The sequence below is a fragment of the Pogoniulus pusillus genome, chromosome 1 (genome assembly GCF_015220805.1).
Source record: "Pogoniulus pusillus isolate bPogPus1 chromosome 1, bPogPus1.pri, whole genome shotgun sequence".
Taxonomy (NCBI): Eukaryota; Metazoa; Chordata; class Aves; order Piciformes; family Lybiidae; genus Pogoniulus; species Pogoniulus pusillus.
Genome location: NC_087264.1, coordinates 1 through 23,377, shown reverse-complemented (window position 1 = coordinate 23,377; position 23,377 = coordinate 1). Strand labels below are relative to the sequence as shown.

The 23,377-nt window shown below is 59.6% G+C and overlaps 1 protein-coding gene and 1 long non-coding RNA gene across 2 annotated transcripts in view; one reads left to right on the top strand and one right to left on the bottom strand.

Annotated features, from left to right (window-relative positions):
• The window catches only part of LOC135180221 (uncharacterized), a 32,494-nt gene extending 12,161 nt beyond the window's left edge, over window positions 1–20,333 (top strand). Inside the window, exons 2-6 of the mRNA XM_064152593.1 lie at window positions 18,234–18,376; window positions 18,865–18,968; window positions 19,425–19,570; window positions 19,695–19,873; window positions 19,970–20,333. Coding sequence (XP_064008663.1) covers window positions 18,234–18,376; window positions 18,865–18,968; window positions 19,425–19,570; window positions 19,695–19,873; window positions 19,970–20,068 — 671 coding nt within the window. The 3' untranslated portion in view covers window positions 20,069–20,333. The remainder of the gene's footprint in view (window positions 1–18,233; window positions 18,377–18,864; window positions 18,969–19,424; window positions 19,571–19,694; window positions 19,874–19,969) is intronic.
• A 2,479-nt stretch (window positions 20,334–22,812) lies between these two features.
• Window positions 22,813–23,225, bottom strand: LOC135192340 (uncharacterized). Its single transcript, XR_010309012.1, has 2 exons — window positions 23,105–23,225; window positions 22,813–23,062 (listed from the first exon to the last, which is right to left on the bottom strand). It is a non-coding gene; the product is annotated as an uncharacterized LOC135192340 (long non-coding RNA).
• Window positions 23,226–23,377: the final 152 nt, after the last annotated feature.

The window sequence follows — 23,377 nt, the reverse complement described above, 5'->3', positions numbered from 1 at the left end:
ATCCCAGTTCGGGACCAGTCCCCCCCAGTTTGGGAACAGTGTGCCCTAGTTTGGGACCAGTCCCCCAGTTTGGGAACAGTGCGTCCCAGTTCGGGACCAGCCCCCCCCCAGTTTGGGAACAGTGCGTCCCAGTTCGGGACCAGCCCCCTCCAGTTTGGGAACAGTGTGTCCCAGTTCAGGACCTGCCCCCCCCAGTTTGGGAACAGTGCGTCCCAGTTCAGGACCTGCCCCCCAGTTTGGGAACAGTGTGCCCCAGTTCGGGACCAGCCCCCCCAGTTTTGTTCCAGTGCGTCCCAGTTTGGGACCAGTCCCCCCCCAGTTTGGGAACAGTGTGTCCCTGTTCGGGACCAGTCCCCCCCAGTTTGGGAACAGTGTGCCCCAGTTCGGGACCAGCCCCCCCAGTTTTGTTCCAGTGCGTCCCAGTTTGGGACCAGTCCCCCCAGTTTGGGACCAGCCCCCCCCCAGTTTGGGAACAGTGTGTCCCTGTTCGGGACCAGTCCCCCCCAGTTTGGGAACAGTGTGCCCCAGTTTGGGACCAGACCCCCCCAGTCTGCGACCACTCCCCTGCAGTTTGGGTTGAGTGTGTCCCAGTTTGGGCCCAGTTTGCCCCAGTTGGGGTCCAGTTCCCTCCCAGTCCCTTCCATTCCCCTCCCACTTCTGTTCCAGTCCCTCCCACTCCCCATCCAGTTCTTCCCAGTCCCCTCCAGTCCCTCCCAGTCTTTGCCGGTTCCCTCCCACACCCTCCCAGTTTCCTCGCAGTTCCTGCCCAGTCCCATCCCAGTGCTTCCCAATTCCATCCAGTACCCCCAACACACCTTCATGTCCCCTCCCAGTCTGTCCCAGTCCCTACCACTTCTGTTCCAGTCCCCAGCCCTCCCCTCCCAGTCCCTCCAAATCCCTTTCCAGTACCTCCCAGTTCCCTCCCAACTCGCTCCCAGTCCCTAACAGTTCTCTCCTACTCCCTCCCAATGCCTCCCACTTCCTTCCCAGTCCCCCGCCCAGTCCCCTCCCATTTCCATCCCACAACTTCCCAGGCCCTCCAAATTCTATCCCAATCCTTCTCATTTCCCTCCCAGCCCCTCCCAGGGAGCCTGATTGGGAGGGACTGGGAGGGACTGGGATGGAACTGGGTGTGACGGGCAGGGATGGGGCACAGGGTGCAGACTGTGAGGGATTGTCAGGGACTGGGAGGGAACTGGTTGTGACTGTGTGGGGATTGGGAGAGACTGGGAGGGATTGGGAGGAGGCTGGGAGGGCATTGGGACGGACTGGGAGGGAATGGGATGGAGCGGGAAGGGATCAGGGATGGAGTGGAGGGATTGGGAGGGACTGGGATGGCCTGGGAGGGGATGTGGAGGGAGAGAGGGATAGGGGCTTGGGAGTTAGTGGAGGGGACTGGGATATACTGGGAGATAGTGGAATGGAGTGGGTGAGGATTGGGAGGGAATGGAGAGGGATCTGGAATGGATTGTGAGTGACTGGGAGAGGACTGGGGACAGGGAGGGGATTAGTAGGGAGTGGGAGGTGACTGGTAGCACTAGGGACTGGGAGAGACTGAGAGGGGACTTGGATGGACCTGGAAAGGACTGGATTGGGACTGGGAGGGAAATGGGAGTGGATTGGAAGGGACTGAAAAGGACTGGGTGTGGAGTGGGATGTACTGGGAAAGGAGTGGAATGGGATTGTGAGAGAGTGGGATGGGACTGGGAGGGAGTGGGTGGGATTCAGAGGCACGGGGAAGGAGTGGGATGAGTGAGATGGACTGGGAAGGGATCTGGGAAGGAGTGAGCTGAACTGGGAGAGGACTGGGAAGGGGCCTGAGAGGTGTCAGGGAGGGGAATGGGACTGGGAGTTGCTGGGATGGGACAGGGAGGGGAATGGGAGGGACTGCTGGGAAGTGGGAGAGGAATGAGATGGAATGGGAGGGAGTGGAAGGGGATTGGGAGGGAAGGGAAAGGCATCTGGAATGAATTGTGAGTGACTGGGAGGGGACTGGGGACTGGGAGGGGATGAGGAGGGAGTGGGAGGTGACTGGAAGGGGACTGGGATATTGTGGGAGCTAGTGGGATGGACTGGGAAGGATTGGGATGGGGCTGGGTGGGAGTGATAGAGGACTGGGACGGGACTGGAGTTGGACTGGGACGGGACCGGGAGGGACTGAGAGAGACTGGGAGGGGACTGAGATGGATCTGATAAGGACTGGATTGGGACTGGGAGAGGACAGGAAGGGACTGGGAGGGGGAGTGGGAGGGATTGAGAGGAACTGGGAAGGACTTGGAGGAGACTGGGAGGGCATTGGGATGGAGTGGGAAGGGGCCTGAGAGGTGTCAGGGAGGAGTGACCTGGGAGGGCATTGGGAGGGAATGGGAAGGGATCTGGAATGGATTGTGAGTGACTGGGAGGGGACTGGGAAGGTAGTGGGAGGGTGTGAAAGGTCTTTGGGGTGGCCTGGAAGGCATTGGGAGGGGACTGGGATGTACTGGGAGCGAGTGGGATGGACTGGGAAGGATTGGAAGGGGGCTGGGTGAGACTGGGAGGGGATTGGGAGGAAATGGGATCAGACTGGGAGGGACAGAGAGAGACTGGGAGGGGATTGGGAGGGAAGGGAAGGGATGGGAAGGGGAGTGGGAAGGGGCTGGTAAGGACTGGATTTGGATTGGGAGAGGCCTGGAAAGGACTGAGGAAGACTGGAAGGAGACCAGGAGGGATTGGGTAGGACTGGAATGGGATTGTGAGAGACTGGGAAGGGATTGGGAGTGAGTGGGTGGGATTCAGAGGAACGGGGAGGGAGTGGGAAGGGATCTGGGAAGGACTGAGCTGAACTGGGAGAGGACTGGGAAGGGGCCTGAGAGGTGTCAGGGAGGGGAATTGGACTGGGAGGTGCTGGGATGGGACAGGGAGGGGATTTGGAAAGGATTGTGAGTGACTGGGAGGGGACTGGGCAGGTAGGGGGAGTGTGTGAAAGGTGGTTGGAGTGGCGTGGGAGGGGCCTGGGATATACTGGGAGCCAGTGGGATGGTCTGGGAAGGATTGGGAGGGGGCTGGGTGGGACTGATAGAGGACTGGGAGGAAATGGGAGAGGACTGTGAGGGACTGGAGTTGGACTGGGAAAGGACTCATCCCAGTCCCCTCCCAGTCCTCAGTCCCTCGCAGTCCTGCCCCATTCCTTCCCAGTCCTCTCCCAGACCGTCCCAGTCCCAATCCAGTCCTTCCCAGTGTCTCCCAGTATGCCCCAGTCCCCTTCCAGACTAGGGTGATTGTGAGTGAGTGGGAGAGGCAGGGAGGGGAATGGGAGGGAGAGCTGGGAAGTGGGATGGGATTGGGAGGGACTGGGGAGGAGTGGGAGGAGACTGAGAGGGAAGTGGGAAAGGATGAGGGATGGAGTGGAGGGATTGTGAGGGACTGGGATGGCCTGGGAGGGGATGTGGAGGGCCTGGGAGAGAGGGAGAGGGGCATGGGAGTTAGTGGAGGGGACTGGGATATACTGGGAGATAGTGGAATAGATTGGGAGTGGATTGGGAGGGAATGGAGAGGGATCTGGAATGGATTGTGTGTGACTGGGAGAGGACTGGGGACAGGGAGGGGATTAGGAGGGAGTGGGAGGTGACTGGTAGGGGACTGGGATGGACCTGGAAAGATTGGATTGGGACTGGGAGAGGACTGGGAGGGAAATGGGAGAGGATTGGAAGGGACTGAAAAGAACTGGGTGCGGAGTGGGATGTACTGGGAAAGGAGTGGAATGGGATTGTGAGAGAGTGGGATGGGACTGGGAGGGGTTTGGGAGGGAGTGGGTGGGATTCAGAGGCACGGGGAAGGAGTGGGATGAGTGGGAGGGAGTGAGATGGACTGGGAAGGGATCTGGGAAGGACTGAGCTGAACTGGGAGAGGAATGGGAGGGGGCCTGAGAGGTGTCAGGGAGGGGAATGGGACTGGGAGTTGCTGGGATGGGACAGGGAGGGGAATGGGAGGGACTGCTGGGAAGTGGGAGAGGAATGAAATGGAATGGGAGGGAGTGGAAGGGGATTGGGAGGGAAGGGAAAGGGATCTGGAATGAATTGTGAGTGACTGGGAGGGGACTGGGGACAGGGAGGGGATTAGGAGGGAGTGGGAGGTGACTGGAAGGGGACTGGGATATTGTGGGAGCTAGTGGGATGGACTGGGAAGGATTGGGATGGGGCTGGGTGGGAGTGATAGAGGACTGGGACAGGACTGGAGTTGGACTGGGAAGGGACTGGGCGGGACTGAGAGAGACTGGGAGGGGACTGAGATGGACCTGGTAAGTACTGGACTGGGAGAGGACTGTGAGGGAACTGGGAGAGGCCAGGAAGGGACTGGGAGGGATTGAGAGGAACTGGGAAGGACTTGGAGGAGACTGGGAGGGCATTGGGATGGAGTGGGAAGGGGCCTGAGCGGTGTCAGGGAGGAGAGTGGCCTGGGAGGGCATTGAGAGGGAATGGGAAGGGATCTGGAATGAATTGTGAGTGACTGGGAGGGGACTGGGAAGGTAGTGGGAGGGTGTGAAAGGTCTTTGGGGTGGCCTGGGAGGGGACTGGGATGTACTGGGAGCTAGTGGGATGGACTGGGAAGGATTGGAAGGGGGCTGGGTGAGACTGGGAGGGGATTGGGAGGGATGGGAAGGGGAGTGGGAAGGGGCTGGTAAGGACTGGATTTGGATTGGGAGAGGCCTGGAAAGGACTGAGGAGAACTGGAAGGAGACCAGGAGGGATTGGGTAGGACTGGAATGGGATTGTGAGAGACTGGGAGGGGATTGGGAGGGGGTGGGATGGACTGGGAAGGGATCTGGGAAGGAGTGAGTGGGTCTGGGAGGGATTGGGTGAGACTGGGAAGGGGCCTGAGAGGTGTGAGGGAGAGGAATGGGCCTGGGAGGTCTTGGGATGGGACAGGGAGGGGAATGGGAGGGACTGATGGAAGTGGGATGGGATTTGGAGGGACTGGTGAGGCGTGGGAGGAGACTTGGAGGGACTGAGAGGTAGTGGGAGGGAAGTGGGAAAGGATGAGGGATGGAGTGGAGGGACTGGGAGGGGATGTGGAGGGCCTGGGAGAGAGTGATAGGGGCTCGGGAGTTAGTGGAGGGGACTGGGATATACTGGGAGATAGGGGGATGGAGTGGGAGAGATTGGGAATGGATCTGGAATGGATTGTGAGTGAGTGGAATGGCAATAGAAAGGGACTAGGAGGGACTGACAGAGCGGGAGGGGACTGGGATGGAGCTGGAAAGGACTGGATTGGGACTGGGAGAAGACTGAAAAGGACTGGGAGGGCAGTGGGATGTAGTGGGAAAGGAGTGTAATGGGATAGTGAGGGACTGGGAAGGGGTTGGGAGTGAGTGGGTGGGATTCAGAGGAACGGGAAGGGAGTGGGATGGAGTGGGAGGGAGTAGGATGGGCTGGGAAGGGATCTGGGAAGGACTGAGCTGAACTGGGAGAGGAATGGGAGGGGGGCCTGAGAGGTGTCAGGGAGGGGAATTGGACTGGGAGGTACTGGGATGGGACAGGGAGGGGATTTGGAAAGGATTGTGAGTGACTGGGAGGGGACTGGGCAGGTAGGGGGAGTGTGTGAAAGGTGGTTGGAGTGGCGTGGGAGGGGCCTGGGATATACTGGGAGCCAGTGGGATGGTCTGGGAAGGATTGGGAGGGGGCTGGGTGGGACTGATAGAGGACTGGGAGGAAATGGGAGAGGACTGTGAGGGACTGGAGTTGGACTGGGAAAGGACTCATCCCAGTCCCCTCCCAGTCCTCAGTCCCTCGCAGTCCTGCCCCATTCCTTCCCAGTCCTCTCCCAGACCGTCCCAGTCCCAATCCAGTCCTTCCCAGTGTCTCCCAGTATGCCCCAGTCCCCTTCCAGACTAGGGTGATTGTGAGTGAGTGGGAGAGGCAGGGAGGGGAATGGGAGGGAGAGCTGGGAAGTGGGATGGGATTGGGAGGGACTGGGGAGGAGTGGGAGGAGACTGAGAGGGAAGTGGGAAAGGATGAGGGATGGAGTGGAGGGATTGTGAGGGACTGGGATGGCCTGGGAGGGGATGTGGAGGGCCTGGGAGAGAGGAAGAGGGGCTTGGGAGTTAGTGGAGGGGACTGGGATATACTGGGAGATAGTGGAATAGATTGGGAATGGATTGGGAGGGAATGGAGAGGGATCTGGAATGGATTGTGAGTGACTGGGAGAGGACTGGAATGGCACTAGGGACTGGGAGAGACTGGTAGGGGACTGGGATGGAGCTGGAAAGGACTGGATTGGGACTGGGAGGGAAATGGGAGAGGATTGGAAGGGACTGGGAGGGGAGTGGGACATACTGGGAGCTAGTGGGATGGACTGGGAAGGACTGGCTTAGGACTGGGAGGGCAATGGGAGAGGACTGTGAGGGGAGTGTGATGTACTGGGAAAGGAGTGGAATTGGATTATGTGAAGCTGGGATGGTACTGGGAGGGGAGTGAGAGAGAGTGGTTGCGTCTGGGAAGGAGACTGATAGGTGACAGAGAGGGAATGGGACTGGGAGGGACAGGGAGAGTAATGGGAAGGACTGTTGGGAACTGGGAGAGGAATGGGATGCACTGGGCTTGGGAGTTAGTGGAGGGGATTGGGATATACTGGGAGATAGTGGAATGAAGTGGGAGTAGATTGGGAGGGAATGAAGAGGGATCTGGAATGGATTGTGAGTGACTGGGAGAGGACTGGAATGGCACTGGGGACTGGGAGAGACTGGGAGAGGAGTGGGATGGGCCTGGAAAGGACTGGATTGGGACTGGGAGGGAAATGGGAGAGGATTGGAAGGGACTGAGAGAGGACTGGGTGGGGAGTGGGATGTACTGGGAAAGGAGAGGAATGAGATTGTGAGAGACTGGGAGGGGATTTGGAGGGAGTGGGTGGAATTCAGAGGAACGAGGAGGGATGGAGTGGGAGGGAGTAGGATGGACTGGGAAGGGATCTGGTAAGGACTGAGCAAAAGTGGGAGAGGATTGGGAAAGGGCCTGAGAGGTGTCAGGGAGGGGGAATGGGACTGAGAGGTGCTGGGATGGGACAGGGAGGGGAATGGGAAGGACTGGTGGGAAGTGGGAGAGGAATGGGAGTGAGTGGGAGGGGATTGGGAGGGAATGGGAAGGGATCTGGAATGGATTGTGAGTGACTGGGAGGGGCCTGGGGACTGGGAGGGGATTAGGAGGGAGTGGGAGGGGACTGGGAGGGACTTGGGAGGTGAGTGGAAGGGGAGCGGGACATACTGGGAGCTAGTGGGATGGACTAGGAAGGATTGGGTGAGGCTGGGTGGGACTGGGAGTGGATTGAGAGGAAATGGGAGAGGACTGGGACTGGGATGGGACTGGAAAGTACTGGCTTAGGACTGGGAGGGCAATGGGAGAGGACTGGAAGGGACAGAGAAGGACTAGGATGGGGGGTGGGATGTACTGGGAAAGGAGTGGAATTGGATGGAGTGGGAAGGGATCAGGGATGGAGTGGAGGGATTGGAAGTGACTGGGATGGACTGGGAGGTAGGGGGAGGGGAGTGGAAACGTCTGAAAGGTACTCGGAGGGGCCTGGAAGAGTCTGTGAGGGGATTTGGAAGGACTGTGAAGGGAAGGGGAGGGACTGGAAGGGGACTGGGATATGGTGCGAAGAATGGAAGGAACTGGGACAGGACAGGGCGGGAATGGGATTGACTGACAGGGAGTGGGTGGGGACAGGGAGGGGAATGGGATTGACTGACAGGGAGTGGGTGGGGACAGGGAGGGGAATGGGATTGACTGACAGGGAGTGGGTGGGGACAGGGAGGGGAATGGGATTGACTGACAGGGAGTGGGTGGGGACAGGGAGGGGAATGGGATTGACTGACAGGGAGTGGGTGGGGACAGGGAGGGGAGTGGGATTGACTGACAGGGAGTGGGTGGGGACAGGGAGGGGAGTGGGATTGACTGACAGGGAGTGGGAGGGGACAGGGAGGGGAGTGGGATTGACTGACAGGGAGTGGGAGGGGACAGGGAGGGGAATGGGATTGACTGACAGGGAGTGGGAGGGGACAGGGAGGGGAATGGGATTGACTGACAGGGAGTGGGTGGGGACAGGGAGGGGAATGGGATTGACTGACAGGGAGTGGGAGGGGACAGGGAGGGGAGTGGGATTGACTGACAGGGAGTGGGAGGGGACAGGGAGGGGAGTGGGATTGACTGACAGGGAGTGGGAGGGGACAGGGAGGGGAATGGGATTGACTGACAGGGAGTGGGAGGGGACAGGGAGGGGAATGGGATTGACTGACAGGGAGTGGGAGGGGACAGGGAGGGGAATGGGATTGACTGACGGAGTGGGAGGGGACAGGGAGGGGAATGGGATTGACTGACAGGGAGTGGGAGGGGACAGGGAGGGGAATGGGCTTGACTGACAGGGAGTGGGAGGGGACAGGGAGGGGAATGGGATTGACTGACAGGGAGTGGGAGGGGACAGGGAGGGGAATGGGATTGACTGACAGGGAGTGGGAGGGGACAGGGAGGGGAATGGGATTGACTGACAGGGAGTGGGTGGGGACAGGGAGGGGAATGGGATTGACTGACAGGGAGTGGGAGGGGACAGGGAGGGGAGTGGGATTGACTGACAGGGAGTGGGAGGGGACAGGGAGGGGAGTGGGATTGACTGACAGGGAGTGGGAGGGGACAGGGAGGGGAATGGGATTGACTGACAGGGAGTGGGAGGGGACAGGGAGGGGAATGGGATTGACTGACAGGGAGTGGGAGGGGACAGGGAGGGGAATGGGATTGACTGACAGGGAGTGGGAGGGGACAGGGAGGGGAATGGGATTGACTGACAGGGAGTGGGAGGGGACAGGGAGGGGAATGGGCTTGACTGACAGGGAGTGGGAGGGGACAGGGAGGGGAATGGGATTGACTGACAGGGAGTGGGAGGGGACAGGGAGGGGAATGGGATTGACTGACAGGGAGTGGGAGGGGACAGGGAGGGGAATGGGATTGACTGACAGGGAGTGGGAGGGGACAGGGAGGGGAATGGGATTGACTGACAGGGAGTGGGAGGGGACAGGGAGGAGAATGGGATTGACTGACAGGGAGTGGGAGGGGACAGGGAGGGGAATGGGATTGACTGACAGGGAGTGGGAGGGGACAGGGAGGGGAATGGAAAGGGATCTGGAATGGATTGTGAGTGAGTGGGAGGGGACTGGGCGGGAGAGGGAGGGGACTTAGTAGGGACTGGGAAGGGAATGAAAAGGGACTGGGAGGGTCTAAAAGGTAGTTGGAAGGGCCTGGAATGAACTGGGAGGGGACTGGGATGTACTGGGAGCTAGTGGGATGGACTGGGAAGGATTTGGAGGGGGCTGGATGGGACTGATAGGGGATTGGGTGGAAATGGGAGAGGACTGGGATGGACCTGGTAAGGACTGGATTGGGACTGGGTGAGGACTGTGAGTTGTACTGGGAAAGGACTGGAAGGGGAGGGCATGGGAAGGGCCTGGATGGGAACTGAAAGCGATCCTAGTAGGAACTGGGATGGATTGGGAGGGATTGAGAGGGGGTCTGGGAGAGACTGGAGCAGGATTGGGCAGGGACAGGGATGGGATTAGAGAGGGGCTGGGAGAGGTCTGGGAGGGAACTGGGAGGCACTGCAGAGGAATTGGGAGGGACTGGGAAGGATTTGGAGAGGTCTGGAAGGGAACTGGGAGGGACTGGGAGGGGGCTTGATGGGACTGGGAATCTTACCTGGAGGCGCTGGGAGCTGCTCTGGGGGCGCTGGGAGCCTCCAATGTGCCCCTGCTGCCGTTTGGTCTCCCTCCCCCCTCCCTCCCTCCCTCCCGGCGCTGACAGAGCAGGAGGGCCAGAGCCACGCTCTGATTGGCCAGTGGGGCTCGGGCAGCAGCGCTCCCATTGGCTGCGCTGGGCCAGCCCCCCAGTTTGGGAACAGTGCGTCCCAGTTCAGGACCAGTCCCCCCCAGTTTGGGAACAGTGCGTCCCAGTTCGGAACCAGCCCCTCCCAGTTTGGGAACAGTGTGTCCCAGTTTGGGACCAGTCCCCCCCAGTTTGGGAACAGTGCGCTCCCCCAGTTTGGGACAGTCCCCCAGTTGGGAACAGTGCGTCCCCAGTTCGGGACCAGTCCCCCACAGTTTGGGAACAGTGTGCCACAAGTTCAGGACCAGGCCCCCCCCAGTTTGGGAACAGTGCGTCCCAGTTCGGGACCAGTCCCCCAGTTTGGGAACAGTGTGTCCCAGTCGGGACCAGCCCCCCCAGTTTGGGACAGTGCATCCCAGTATGGGACCAGCCCCCCCAGTTTGGGAACAGTGTGTCCCAGTTTGGGACCAGCCCCCCAGTTTGGGAACAGTGCGTCCCAGTTTGGGACCAGCCCCCCCAGTTTGGGAACAGTGCGTCCCAGTTTGGGACCAGCCCCCCCAGTTTGGGAACAGTGCGTCCCAGTTTGGGACCCGCCCCCCAGTTTGGGAGCAGTGCGTCCCAGTTCGGGACCAGCCCCCCCCAGTTTGGGAACAGTGCATCCCAGTTTGGGACCAGCCCCCCCAGTTTGGGAACAGTGTGTCCCAGTTCAGGACCAGCCCCCCAGGGATCAGGGATGGAGTGGAGTGATTGGGAGGGACTGGGATGGCCTGGGAGGGGATGTGGAGGGAGAGAGGGATAGGGGCTTGGGAGTTAGTGGAGGGGACTGGGATATACTGGAAGATAGTGGAATGGAGTGGGAGTGGATTGGGAGGGAATGGAGAGGGATCTGGAATGGATTGTGAGTGACTGGGAGAGACTAAGAGAGACTGGGAAGGGACTGGGATGGACGTGGAAAGGACTGGATTGGGACTGGGAGAGGACTGGGAGGGAAATGGGAGAGGATTGGAAGGGACTGAAAAGGTCTGGGTGTGGAGTGGGACGTACTGGGAAAGGAGTGGAATGGGACTGGGAGGGAGTGGGTGGGATTCAGAGGAACGGGGAAGGAGTGGGAGGGAGTGAGATGGACTGGGAAGGGATCTGGGAAGGACTGAGCTAAAGTGGGAGGGGCCTTAGAGGTGTCAGGGAGGGGAATGGGACTGGGAGGTGCTGAGATTGGGACAGGGAGGGGAATGGGAGGGACTGATGGGAAGTGAGAGAGGAATGAGATGGAATGGAAAGGGATCTGGAATGAATTGTGAGTGACTGGGAGGGGATTAGGAGGGAGTGGGAGGTGACTGGAAGGGGACTGGGATATTCTGGGAGCTAGTGGGATGGACTGGGAAGGATTGGGACGGGACTGGCTGGGAGTGATAGAGGACTGGGATGAAATGGGAGAGGACTGGGAGGAGACTGGAGTTGGACTGGGAAGGGACAAGGAGGGACTGAGAGAGACTGGAAGGGGACTGAGATGGACCTGGTAAGAACTGGATTGGGACTGGAAGAGGACTGTGCGGGAACTGGGAGAGGCCAGGAAGGGACTGGGAAGGACTGGGAGGAGACGGGGAGGGCATTGGGATGGAGTGGGAGTGGGATGGAGTGGGAAGGGGCCTGAGAGGTGTCAGGGAGGAGAGTGGACTGGGAGGGCATTGGGAGGGAATGGGAAGGGATCTGGAAGGGATTGTGAGTGACTGGGAGGGGACTGAGCCGGAGTGGGAGGGGACTGGGAAGGTAGTGGCAGGATGTGAAAGTGAGTTGGGGAGGCCTGGAAGGCATTGGGAGGGACTGGGAGGGGACTGGGATGTACTGGGAGCTAGTGGGATGAACTGGGAAGGATTGGAAGGGGGCTGGGTGAGACTGGGAGGGACAGAGAGAAACTGGGAGGGGATTGGGAGGGAAGGGGAAGGGATGGGAAGGGGAGTGGGAAGGGGCTGGTAAGGACTGGATTTGGACTGGGAGAGGCCTGGAAAGGACTGAGGAGGACTGGAAGGAGACCGGGAGGGATTGGGTAGGACTGGAATGGGATTGTGAGAGACTGGGAGGGGATTGGGAGGGAGTGAGATGGAGTGGGAAGGGATCTGGGAAGCAGTGAGTGGGACTGGGAGGGATTGGGTGAGACTGGGAAGGGGCCTGAGAGGTGTGAGGGAGAGGAATGGGCCTGGGAGGCCCTGGGATGGGACAGGGAGGGGAATGGGAGGGACTGGTGAGGCGTGGGAGGAGACTTGGAGGGACTGAGAGGTAGTGGGAGGGAAGTGGGAAAGGATGAGGGATGGAGTGGAGGGATTGGGAGGGACTGGGATGGCCTGGGAGGGGATGTGGAGGGCCTGAGAGAGAGTGACAGGGGCTCAGGAGTTAGTGGAGGGGACTGGGATATAGTGGGATGGAGTGGGAGAGATTGGGAATGGATCTGGAATGGATTGTGAGTGAGTGGAATGGCAATGGGAGGGGACTGGGGTGGACCTGGAAAGGACTGGATTGGGACTGGGAGAGGACTGGAAAGGACTGAAAAGGACTGGGAGGGCTGTGGGATGTAGTGGGAAAGGAGTGTAATGGCATAGTGAGGGACTGGGAAGGGGTTGGGAGGGAGTGGGTGGGATTCAGAGGAATGGGGAGGGAGTGGGATGGAGTGGGAGGGAGTAGGATGGGCTGGGAAGGGATCTGGGAAGGACTGAGCTGAACTGGGAGAGGACTGGAAAGGGGCCTGAGAGGTGTCAGGGAGGGGAATGAGACTGGGAGGTGCTGGGATGGGACAGGGAGGGGATTTGGAAAGGATTGTGAGTGACTGGGAGGGGACTGGGCAGGGAGGGGAGTGTGTGAAAGGTGGTTGGAGTGGCGTGGGAGGGGCCTGGGATATACTGGGAGCCAGTGGGATGGTCTGGGAAGGATTGGGAGGGGGCTGGGTGGGACTGATAGAGGACTGGGAGGAAATGGGAGAGGACTGTGAGGGACTGGAGTTGGACTGGGAAAGGACTCATCCCAGTCCCCTCCCAGTCCTCAGTCCCTCGCAGTCCTGCCCCATTCCTTCCCAGTCCTCTCCCAGACCGTCCCAGTCCCAATCCAGTCCTTCCCAGTGTCTCCCAGTGTCTCCCAGTATGCCCCAGTCCCCTTCCAGACTAGGGTGATTGTGAGTGAGTGGGAGAGGCAGGGAGGGGAATGGGAGGGAGAGCTGGGAAGTGGGATGGGATTGGGAGGGACTGGGGAGGAGTGGGAGGAGACTGAGAGGGAAGTGGGAAAGGATGAGGGATGGAGTGGAGGGATTGTGAGGGACTGGGATGGCCTGGGAGGGGATGTGGAGGGCCTGGGAGAGAGGGAGAGGGGCATGGGAGTTAGTGGAGGGGACTGGGATATACTGGGAGATAGTGGAATGGAGTGGGAGTGGATTGGGAGGGAAGGGAGAGGGATCTGGAATGGATTGTGAGTGACTGGGAGAGGACTGGAATGGCACTAGGGACTGGGAGAGACTGGGAAGGGACTGGGATGGAGCTGGAAAGGACTGGGAGGGGATTGGGTCAGAGTGGCAGAGGACTGGGGACTGGGAGGGACTTGGGAGGTGACTGGAATCGGAGTGGGATATACTGGGAGCTAGTGGCATGGACTGGGAAGGATTGGGTGAGGCTGGGTGGGACTGGGAGTGGATTGAGAGGAAATGGGAGAGGACTGGGACTGGGATGGGACTGGAATGGACCTGGAAAGGACTGGATTAGGACTGGGAGGGCAGTGGGAGAGGACTGGAAGGGACAGAGAAGGACTGGGAGGGGAGTGGGATGTACTGGGAAAGGAGTGGAATTGGATTATGTGAAACTGGGATGGGACTAGGAGGGGAGTGAGAGAGGGTGGTTGGGACTGGGAAGGAGACTGAGAGGTGACAGAGAGGGGAATGGGACAGGGAGGGACAGGGAGGGTAATGGGAGGGACTGTTGGGAACTGGGAGAGGAATGGGATGCACTGGGCTGGAGTAGGAGGGCATTGGGAGGAAATGGGAAGGGATCTGGAATGGATTGTGAGTGACTGGAGGGGACTGGGCCAGAGGGAGCATACTGGGAGGGGAATGGGAAGGTAGTTGGAGGGGCTTGGAAGGGACTTGGAGGGGATTGAGAGGGAGTGGGAGGTGACTGGAAGGGGACTGGGATATTTTGGGAGCTAGTGGGATGGACTGGGAAGGATTGGGAGGGTGCTGGGTGGGAGTGATAGAGGACTGGGAGGGGACTGGAGTTGGACTGGGAGAGACTGAGAGAGACTGGGAGGGGACTGAGATGGACCTGGTGAGAACACTGGGAGAGGCCAGGAAGGGACTGGGAAGGTCTGGGAGGGGACTGGGAGGGATTGAGAGGAACTGGGAAGGACTTGGAGGAGACTGGAGGGCATTGAGATGGACTGGGAGTGGGGTGGAGTGGGAAGGGGACTGGGAAGGAGTGAGTGGGACTGGGAGGGATTGGGTGAGACTGGTAAGGGGCCTGAGAGGTGTGAGGGAGGGGAATGGGCCTGGGAGGTCTTGGGATGGGACAGGGAGGGGAATGGGAGGGACTGATGGAAGTGGGATGGGATTGGGAGGGACTGGTGAGGCGTGGGAGGAGACTTGGAGGGACTGAGAGGTAGTGGGAGGGAAGTGGGAAAGGATGAGGGATGGAGTGGAGGGATTGTGAGGGACTGGGATGGCCTGGGAGGGGATGTGGAGGGCCTGGGAGAGAGGGATAGGGGCTTGGGAGTTAGTGGAGGGAATTGGGATGCAGAGGGAGGGAAGTGGAAGGGACTGCAAGGGAATTGGGAGGGACTGGAGGGATTCGGATAGGTCTAGAATGGGACTGGGAGGGGACTTGTTGAGACTGGGATCCATACCTGAAGGCACTGGGAGCCATCTGGGAAGCACTGGGAGCCATCCTGGAAGCACTGGGAGCTGAACTGGGAGCCGCCATTGTGTCCCCTGCCACCATTCTGTCTGTCTCCCTCTCTCCCTCCCTCCCTGGCGCTGTGAGGGGAAAGAGCGGGAAAGCCAGGCTGCGCTCTGATTGGCCAGCGGGGCTTAGGCGGGAAGCGCTCCCATTGGCTGCGCTGGGCCCAATTCCCCCACTTGGTGTCCACTTTGGGCCCAGTTCCTACCAGTTTGGGAACAGTTTGTCCCAGTATGGGACCACTTTCCTCCCAAGCCCACCCAGTTCCCTCCCGTTTCCATCCCACTGCCTCCCAGGCCCTCCAAATTCTATCCCAATCCTTCTCATTTCCCTCCCAGTCACTCCCAGGGAGCCTGACTGGGTGGAACTGGGAGGGACTGGGATGGACCTGGGTTTGACCAGCAGGGATAGGGCACAGGGTGCAGACTGTCAGGGATTGTCAGGGACTGGGAGGTAATTGGTAGAGACTGGGAGGGAACTGGTTGTGACTGTGTGGGGATAGGGAGAGACTGGGATAGACTGGGAGGGATTGGGAGGAGACTGGGAGGGCATTGGGACGGGCTCGGAGGGAATGGGATGGAGTGGAGGGATTGGAAGTGACTGGGATGGACTGGGAGGTAGGGGGAGTTGAGTGGGAGCGTCTGAAAGGTACTCAGAGGGGCCTGGAAGAGTCTGTGAGGGGATTTGGAAGGACTGGGAAGGGAATGGAAGGGACTGGAAGGGGACTGGGATATGCTGGGAAGAATGGAGGGAACTGGGACAGGACTGGGAAGGACTTGGAGGGGATTTGTGCGAGACTGGGAGGAGATGTGGGAAGGACTTGGAGGGGCTGGAGGTGGACTAGGATAGAAATGGGATGCACCAAGAGGGAGGTGAGAGGGAACTGGGTAGGACTGGGAGAGACTGAGGGGGACTGGAGAGGAACTGGGAGTGACTGGGAGGGAGTGTGAGGCAATTGGGAGGCACAGGGAGGGAACCGATTGGGACTGCCTGGGGATTGGGAGAGACTGGGAGGAACTGAGTGGAACTGAAAGGCCCTTGGGGGCAACTGGGAGGGACTGGGAGAGGATCTGGGGGTTACTGGGCAGGACGGGGAGCGGAACTGGGAGAGACTGGAAGGAGATCTAGGAGGAACAGAAGGAACTGGGATTAGACTGGGAGGGACTTGGAGGGGATTTGTGAGAGGCTGGGAGATGTGGGAGGGAACTGGGAGGGACTGAGATGGAAATGGGATGGGCCAGGAGGGATGTGAGAGGGAACTGGGTAGGACTGGGAGGGACTGGAGGGATTTGAGAGGGATTGGGAGGAAACTGGAAGGGACTGCGGAGGAATTGGGATGCAGAGGGAGGGAAGTGGAAGGGACTGCAAGGGAATTGGGAGGGACTGGGCAGGATTCAGAGAGGTCTAAAACGGGCCTGGGAGGGGACTTGTTGAGACTGGGATCCATACCTGGAGGCACTGGGAGCCATCCTGGAAGCACTGGGAGCTGAACTGGGAGCTGCCATTGTGTCCCCTGCCACCATTTTGTCTCCCTCCCTCCCTCCCTGGTGCTGTGAGGGGAAAGAGCGGGAAAGCCAGGCTGCGCTCTGATTGGCCAGCGGGGCTTAGGCGGGAAGCGCTCCCATTGGCTGCGCTGGGCCCAATTCCCCCACTTGGTGTGCACTTTGGGCCCAGTTCTTACCAGTTTGGGCCCAGTTTGTCCCAGTTTGGGACCACTTCCCTCCCAAGCCCACCCAGTCCCCTCCCATTTCCATCCCACTGCCTCCCAGTCTCTCCCAGTCCCCTCCCATTTCCATCCCACTGCCTCCCAGTCTCTACCAGTCCCTTCCCATTTCCATCCACTGCCTCCCAGTCTCTACCAGTCCCCTCCCATTTCCATCCCGCTACCTCCCAGTCTCTACCAGTCCCCTCCCATTTCCATCCCACTGCCTCCCAGTCTCTACCAGTCCCCTCCCATTTCCATCCCACTACCTCCCAGCTCCCCCCAGTCCCCTCCCATTTCTCCACTGCCTCCCTGTCCTCCCCCATTTCCATCCCACTGCCTCCCAGTCTCTACCAGTCCCCTCCCATTTCCATCCCACTGCCTCCCAGTCTCTCCCAGTCCCTTCCCATTTCCATCCCACTGCCTCCCAGTCTCTACCAGTCCCTCCCATTTCCATCCCACTGCCTCCCAGTCTCTACCAGTCCCTTCCCATTTCCATCCCACTACCTCCCAGCTCCCCCCAGTCCCCTCCCATTTCCATCCCACTATCTCCCTGCTCCCCCCAGTCACCTCCCAGTCGTTCCCAGTCCTTCCGGATTCCATCCCATTTCCCTGCCAGTCACTCACAGGGAGGGGAACTAAGAGGGACTGGGAGGAACTGGGACTGAACTGGGAAGGACTGGGATGGAACTGGGTGCGATTGGCAGGGACAGGGTGTGGGGTGCAGACGGTCGGGGACTGGGAGGGGATCCGCAAGAGACTGGAATTGACTGTGAGTGGATCTGGGAGGTACTGGGATCGGATCTGGGAGAGACTGAGAGGGGCTGGAAGGGACGGGGAGGAACAGAAGGGACTGGGATCGGATCTGGGAGAGACTGAGAGGGGCTGGAAGGGACGGGGAGGAACAGAAGGGACTGGGATCGGATCTGGGAGAGACTGAGGGGGGCTGGAAGGGACGGGGAGGAACAGAAGGGACTGGGATCGGATCTGGGAGCGACTGGGAGGGACTGGAAGGGACTGGGGAGGAACAGAAGGGACTGGGATCGGATCTGGGAGCGACTGGGAGGACTGGAAGGGATGGGACGGGGCTGGGATCGACTGGGAGGGTTTGGGAGACTGGGCCGGTCCGGGCGGTATCTGTGTGGGCCTGGGAGCAGAGGAGAGCATGGGAGCCATCCTGTGAGCACTGTGCGTTGTCCTGGAGCACTGGGAGGTACTGGGATCCATACCTGGAGGCGCTGGGAGCTGAGCTGGGAGCGCTGGGGGCCGCCACGGAGCCCCCTGCGGCCGTTTTGTCTCCCTCCCCCCTCCCTCCCGGCGCCGTGAGGGGAAAGAGCGGGAAAGCCAGGCCGTGCTCTGATTGGCCAGCGGCGTTTGGGCGGGACGCGCTCAGCCTCTGCGCTCTGGCAGGCTCTGGGGGGTCTCACTCTGGGTTTCGGTGTCCCCTTTGGCTCGGCCCCCCCAGCCACGGCTCCAGGGGTCTGGGGGTATCGAAAGGGCCTTTGGGGGCATCTAAAGGCGTCAGGGGTGAGCTGGAGGGGGTCTGCGGGTATCTAAAGGAGGCCTGTGGCCATGTAGAGGGGTCAGGGACCCTCGTAAAGGGGTCCGTGGGCACCTAGAGTGGGTCTGGCGAGATGCAAAGGTGGAGGCTGTGCTTGCTGTGCAAGGCTGCTTGTGTGTGTGTGCTTTAGGTGTGGTTTGCTCTGGGGTGCAGTCAGTGTGTGCTGCTGTCCAGCCGAAGCACTGCAGAGCTGCTGCTTCTCCTTGCAGCACACGCTCAGAGGACAGGTCCCTGGACTGCAGTGCTGCTCCAATGGCCTGTGGTGGCTGCAGGCAGCCGCGGCCCGGGGAGCCCAAGACTCAGCGTGTGGAAGGGTTGGGAGCAGCCCTGGGTGCCTGCAAGGATTCGGGAGGTGAGCTGAGCAGGTGAGATGGATCTGAGACACCTTTCAGAGCAGCTGCTGTGAGTATCTGGAGTCTTCCTGCAGCGTTGGTGCAGTTAAAGTAGAGAAAGCAGCTCTGGAAGGTTTGTGCTGCATCTTCCATCCAGCTGCGTTCTGCAGCCCCTGGGAAGGTGTTGGTTGGTAGAGCGCATCTGTGGGAGGTGTGAAGGGAGCTGGGGGTCTGTCTGCCTGCACAGGGAGAGCTCAGCTGTCTCTGCTCGTCACAGTGCTAGAGAGCAGCTTTCAGAGCTCCGCAGCGTGCTGGAGCTGCTGCAGGAGGATCAAATGGTGTCTGCCTCCCAGACACAGGGAGAGCAGCGTGGAGCCTCCTCCTGTCTGCTTCGTCCATGTGGCAGCTGTCCTGGCACTTGTCATGCCAGTGGAGTAACTGAGCCATGCCGAGAGAGGGGAGGAAATGCAAAGCAGTGGCCCTGAGACAAATCTCACTCTTCCCACAGGCCCGAGCAGGTCTGAAACCCTGCCACGGAGAGGCACAGGCCCCGCAGCAGTGCCTGCATTTCAGCAGCTGCCCATCGGAGCTAAGCACAGCCTCGGCTCAGAGGTGAGGGCATGGCTGTGAGAGTGCAGCTGTCACCAGCACCTGCTCCTCTCCGTGCTCCAGTGGGGCCAAACGTTTCAGATCCACCGCTCCTCTGGGGACTGCAGCACTGAGGACTAATTTGAGGGTGGGTTTGTGTTGGGTTGGTTGGTTTGGCTTTGGTTGTTTTTTTCCCAGGTGCCAAAGCATCTGGGCCGTCTCTGATCTCACTGATCCCTTTTCTGTCATAAATGAAGCTTTACCAAAAAAGTTACAGTCGTGTCACTTCCAGCCTGATCTGCATGGCTTGAGCAGCCACTGCCAAAGAGCAAAGCCTTTGTCAGGGCTCTCGGAGCAGCTCGTTTGTTGTGTGTGTGAAAAAGGCAACCAAGTGTCAGGGGTTGTCTTTCCCATCTTCTGGTGGGGTGCTCTGACGTGCTTTATTTCTGTCTGGCTGTCACTGGTACGTGTCCCTGGCAGCTCAGGAGCATGTCTGCTGGGCAGTGCTGGGGGCCAGGCGTCCCTCCTGTGTGTGCATGGCCCACATGGCAGCACCCTGCAGTCAGAGCTGACTGTGTGCACTGGAGGTGGAGTGTTGGAGTGGGATCAGCTCAGAGCTCTGCAAGGTCAGTGCATGGCAGTGGAAAATGAAATGCTTTGGCAGTGTTTTTACTGGGGGCATAGGAGCGTGCCCACACCTTCACAGTGTGAGTAACTGAGCTTTGTCCTTGGTTGTTTCACTCTTGGCAGGTTTGCACTTTGCTTTCCACTCCACTGGCCAAGCCAGCCAGATGTGCAGCAGCAGCAGGATGGGCACGAGGGCCCCAGCTGCTGCGGTGAATCCGTCAGCACGGACGCTGGTGCCGCTGCAGCCTGGCCCTGCAGCCTGGCAGGGTGATCTCCTTTGGCTCGGCTCCTGTGGGCTCCAGGTAGGGTTTGTCTGTGTCTGCCAGGAGGGAAGGGTTGAAAAGGAGATTGCTCAGTCAGAGCTCTGACCTAGTAGCTGAAGATTCTGTCCCATGCAGATGCTGACAGAGCAGCTGGATGAGCAGAAAGCCTCTCGTGCAAACGGCTGTGGAGTGCTTCTCTCTGTTCCCTGCTGCTGGGAGGTGCTGACAGGTTAGGGTTTGCAGGGAGGCAGATCTCGCGGAGAAGGGCTGAACTCACTGTGCAAGGACACTGCACAATCCAGTGTGGATCAAAAGCGAGTGACAACTTTATTTAGTAGCCACACGCTTATATGTGTTACAGATAATTTATGCATACATGTAAGAAGCTAAATGGCTGAATCCCTAAATACCCCATTTGCTCTGCTTGAGTTGTCTGCTGACTCGTCAAGGACAGTGCCTCCCTGGCTAGTTATATTAAATGCTGCCTTTGTTTATTCAATATGTCTTTGTTTCTGTGTGGCCTAGCACAGCCTTAATTTAGTTCCATATACTCATCCTGCTTGCCCACTTCTAAGTCATGTCCATTTTCCTTTAGCCATTCTGCAACAAGGGTTAGTGGAGGGGTGTGAAGAATTTGCAGGGATCTCTAAGGGTCTGCAGACACCTTTGAAAGGTCTGAAGTTGTCTGTAGATGTCTCTAGGGTGCTGCAGGGGTCTGCAGGCACCTCTTAAATGTCTGGAGGGGTCTGTAGCTGTCTGTAGAGGTCTCTAGAGCTTTGTAGAGGAATGTGGGTGCCTGCAGCTGTCTCTAGGGGGTGTGTGGAGGTCTGCAGGCACCTTTCAAATGTCTGGAGGGGTCTGCAGAGCTCTGTCAGGGTCTGTAGATTTTGGCAGGGTTCTGTAGGAGTCTCTGGGCAATTTTAAAGGTGTGGAGGGGTCTGCAGGTGCCTGTTGAGCTTTGTCCATGTCTGTGGTGGTGTGTAGGTGAGTGTGGGTGTCTGCAGAGGTGTGAAGGGGTCTGTAGCTGTTTGTCAGGGTCTGAGAGAGTCTGCAGAGGTCTGTAGAGTTGAGTAGGTGTTTGGAGGTTTCTGTGTGGGTCTGTAGGTGCCTGCAGGCATCAGTGAAGGCTCTGGAGGGGTCTGTAGATGTGTGCAGGGGTCTGTTAAATATCTGGAGAGGTCTGGATGGGTGTGGGGAGCTCTGTAGGGGTCTGTATGTGTTTGCAGGCAGCTGCAGGGGTCCGTAGATGCCTGTAGGGATTTGCAGGGCTCTGTTAGTTCTCTGTAGAGGTCTGCCTGGGTCTGGAGGTGCCTTTTAATGGATCTGTGGAGGTCTCTGCAGTGGGCTGCAGTGGTCTGTTAAAGGTGTGGAGGGGTCTGTAGGTGTCTGCATTCAGTGAAGGAGTTCTTTGGCTCCAGGACACTTTTGTCCAGTGTCTCTAAAGTGTGACTGTCCCAAATGAGATAGAGGTGCACTGGCAGCGTGTTTGCAGATGGCCCCAAGCTGAGTGGTGCTGGAGAGCAAGCCGAGGGGCAGGATGGCATCCAGGAAACACCTGGGCAGGCAGGGGAGCTGGGCCCAGGCGAAGCTTGTGAGGTTCCAGGAGAGCAAGGGCAGGGTGCTGCGTGTGGGCGGGAGGAAGCCTGCCTGTGCCTGCGGGCTGGGGGCGGAGGCGATAAAGAGCAGCCCTGGGGGTGCTGGGGAGAAGCTGAGTGCGAGCACATGGTGTGAGCTTGCAGGCCAGGAGGAGCCTGTCAGTGTCTGCAGGGGTGTGCAAGCAGCTGTAGGAGTCTGCCCAGGTCTGTAGGTGTCTGCAGGGGTCTTCTAAAAGGCCTGGAGGCTTTTCTGAGTGTGCAGAGGTGTGCGGGGGTCTGGAGGCATCTGTAGGTACCCTTAGGGGCCTGGAGGGCTCTCTGGAAGTCTGTGGAGCTCTGTCAGGTCTGTGGAGGTGGTTAGGGGTCTGTAGAGGTGTCTGTGGTGCTGTAGGTGTCTCAAAAGGCTGTGAAGGTCTTGAGGTGCCTTGCAAAGGTCTCGAGGTGTCTGTAGGGGTCTGCAGGGTTCTCTGGCAGTCTGTAGAGGTCTGTGGGGGTCTCTAGGGGCCTCTTAAAGACATGCAGGGGTCTGCAGGGGTCTATGGAAAGGTCGGGAGAGGTCCCTAGAGGTCTCTAGGAGGCTGGAGGGGTGTGCAAGTGTCTGTAGCATTCAGCAGGTGTGTGGAGGTTTCTGTTCTGGGCCCGCAGGTGTCTGCAGGCATCTTGTAAAGGTCTGCAGGGTTGTGGAGCTCTGTCAGGCATCTGTTAAGTGTCTGCAGGAATCCATTGAAGGTGTGGAGGGGGCTGCAGGGCTCTGCAGAGGAGGCTGTGGCTGTGTGTAGAGGTCTTAGGGGTGTGAAGAGTTTGCAGGGGTCTGTAAGGGTCTGCAGAGCCCTTGGAAAGGTCTGAAGTTGTCTGTAGGAGTCTGGAGATGTCTCTAGGGCACTGCAGGGCTCTGCAGGGGTCTGCTGCTGCGGGAGGAGTGGGCTGGCGGAGCCACGCCCCCCGGGCTGCGGAGCCACGCCCCCTCCCTGGCCTTTCTTGCCTGGCTCTGGTTGCTGCCTCTTTATTTGCATAACCACACCCCCTTTCCGTAGCCACGCCCCCTCCCCATGCTGCGCCTGGCCCCGCCCCCTCGGCCCCGCCCCCGCCCCACAGTAACTAATTATATGGTGACAGATTTGGAGCTTCCTTTGGAGGAGGAGTTCAGGAGGTGGCTGCTGATTGGTGGATTGTGATGGGCGTGGTTTGCCGCTTGTTCTGCCTCCCTCATTTGCATACATTTCAATATCAGGCTCTGCCTTTGAGTACCTTGGAGATGTGTTGGGGGTTGGGGAGGGGTTACCAGGAGGGTCAGCAGCTGATTGGTGGATCCTGTGGGGGCTGTGGGCATGGTCACCCCTGTGCCCCGCCCCCTCATTTGCATAAACGAAGGCAGGGTCCACCTGGCGGAGTTTGGTGCTTTATTGGGGGGGGGGAACTGGTTAGGACGGGGAGGGTCAGCAGCTGATTGGTGCATCCTCTGGCGTGGGCGGGGCCTGCCCCTGCCCCGCCCCTCCGAAGCGCTCGATGGTCTCCAGCACAGCCCCAGCAGCTCCAGGAAGGAGGAGACCTCCCCCCCGCAGGCCTCCAGCCCCCCGGGAGACCCAGAGCCTGCGGGGGGAGGGCACAGGGACCCCCAGACCCTCCCAGGGACCTCCAATAACCTCCCAGGGACCTCTGATGACCTCTCGGGGACCCCCAGACCCTCCTAGGGACCACCCAGGGACCCGCAGACCCGCCCACTGGCCTCCCAGAGACCCCCACTCACCTCCTTGTATGCCCCCACTAATCCCCCAGCCCCTCCCCGTCCCCGCCCAGCGCCAACCAGTGCCCCAACAGGCCCTCAGCTTGTCCCCGCAGCACAGCCGCCAGGCCAGGGGGCGCTGCTGAGGCCTCCCCCAGGGCGGGCTGGGGGCTGCAGGCCTGGGCCCAGCGCCCTCAGTGCCACCTGTGCCAGGCCAGCAGGCAG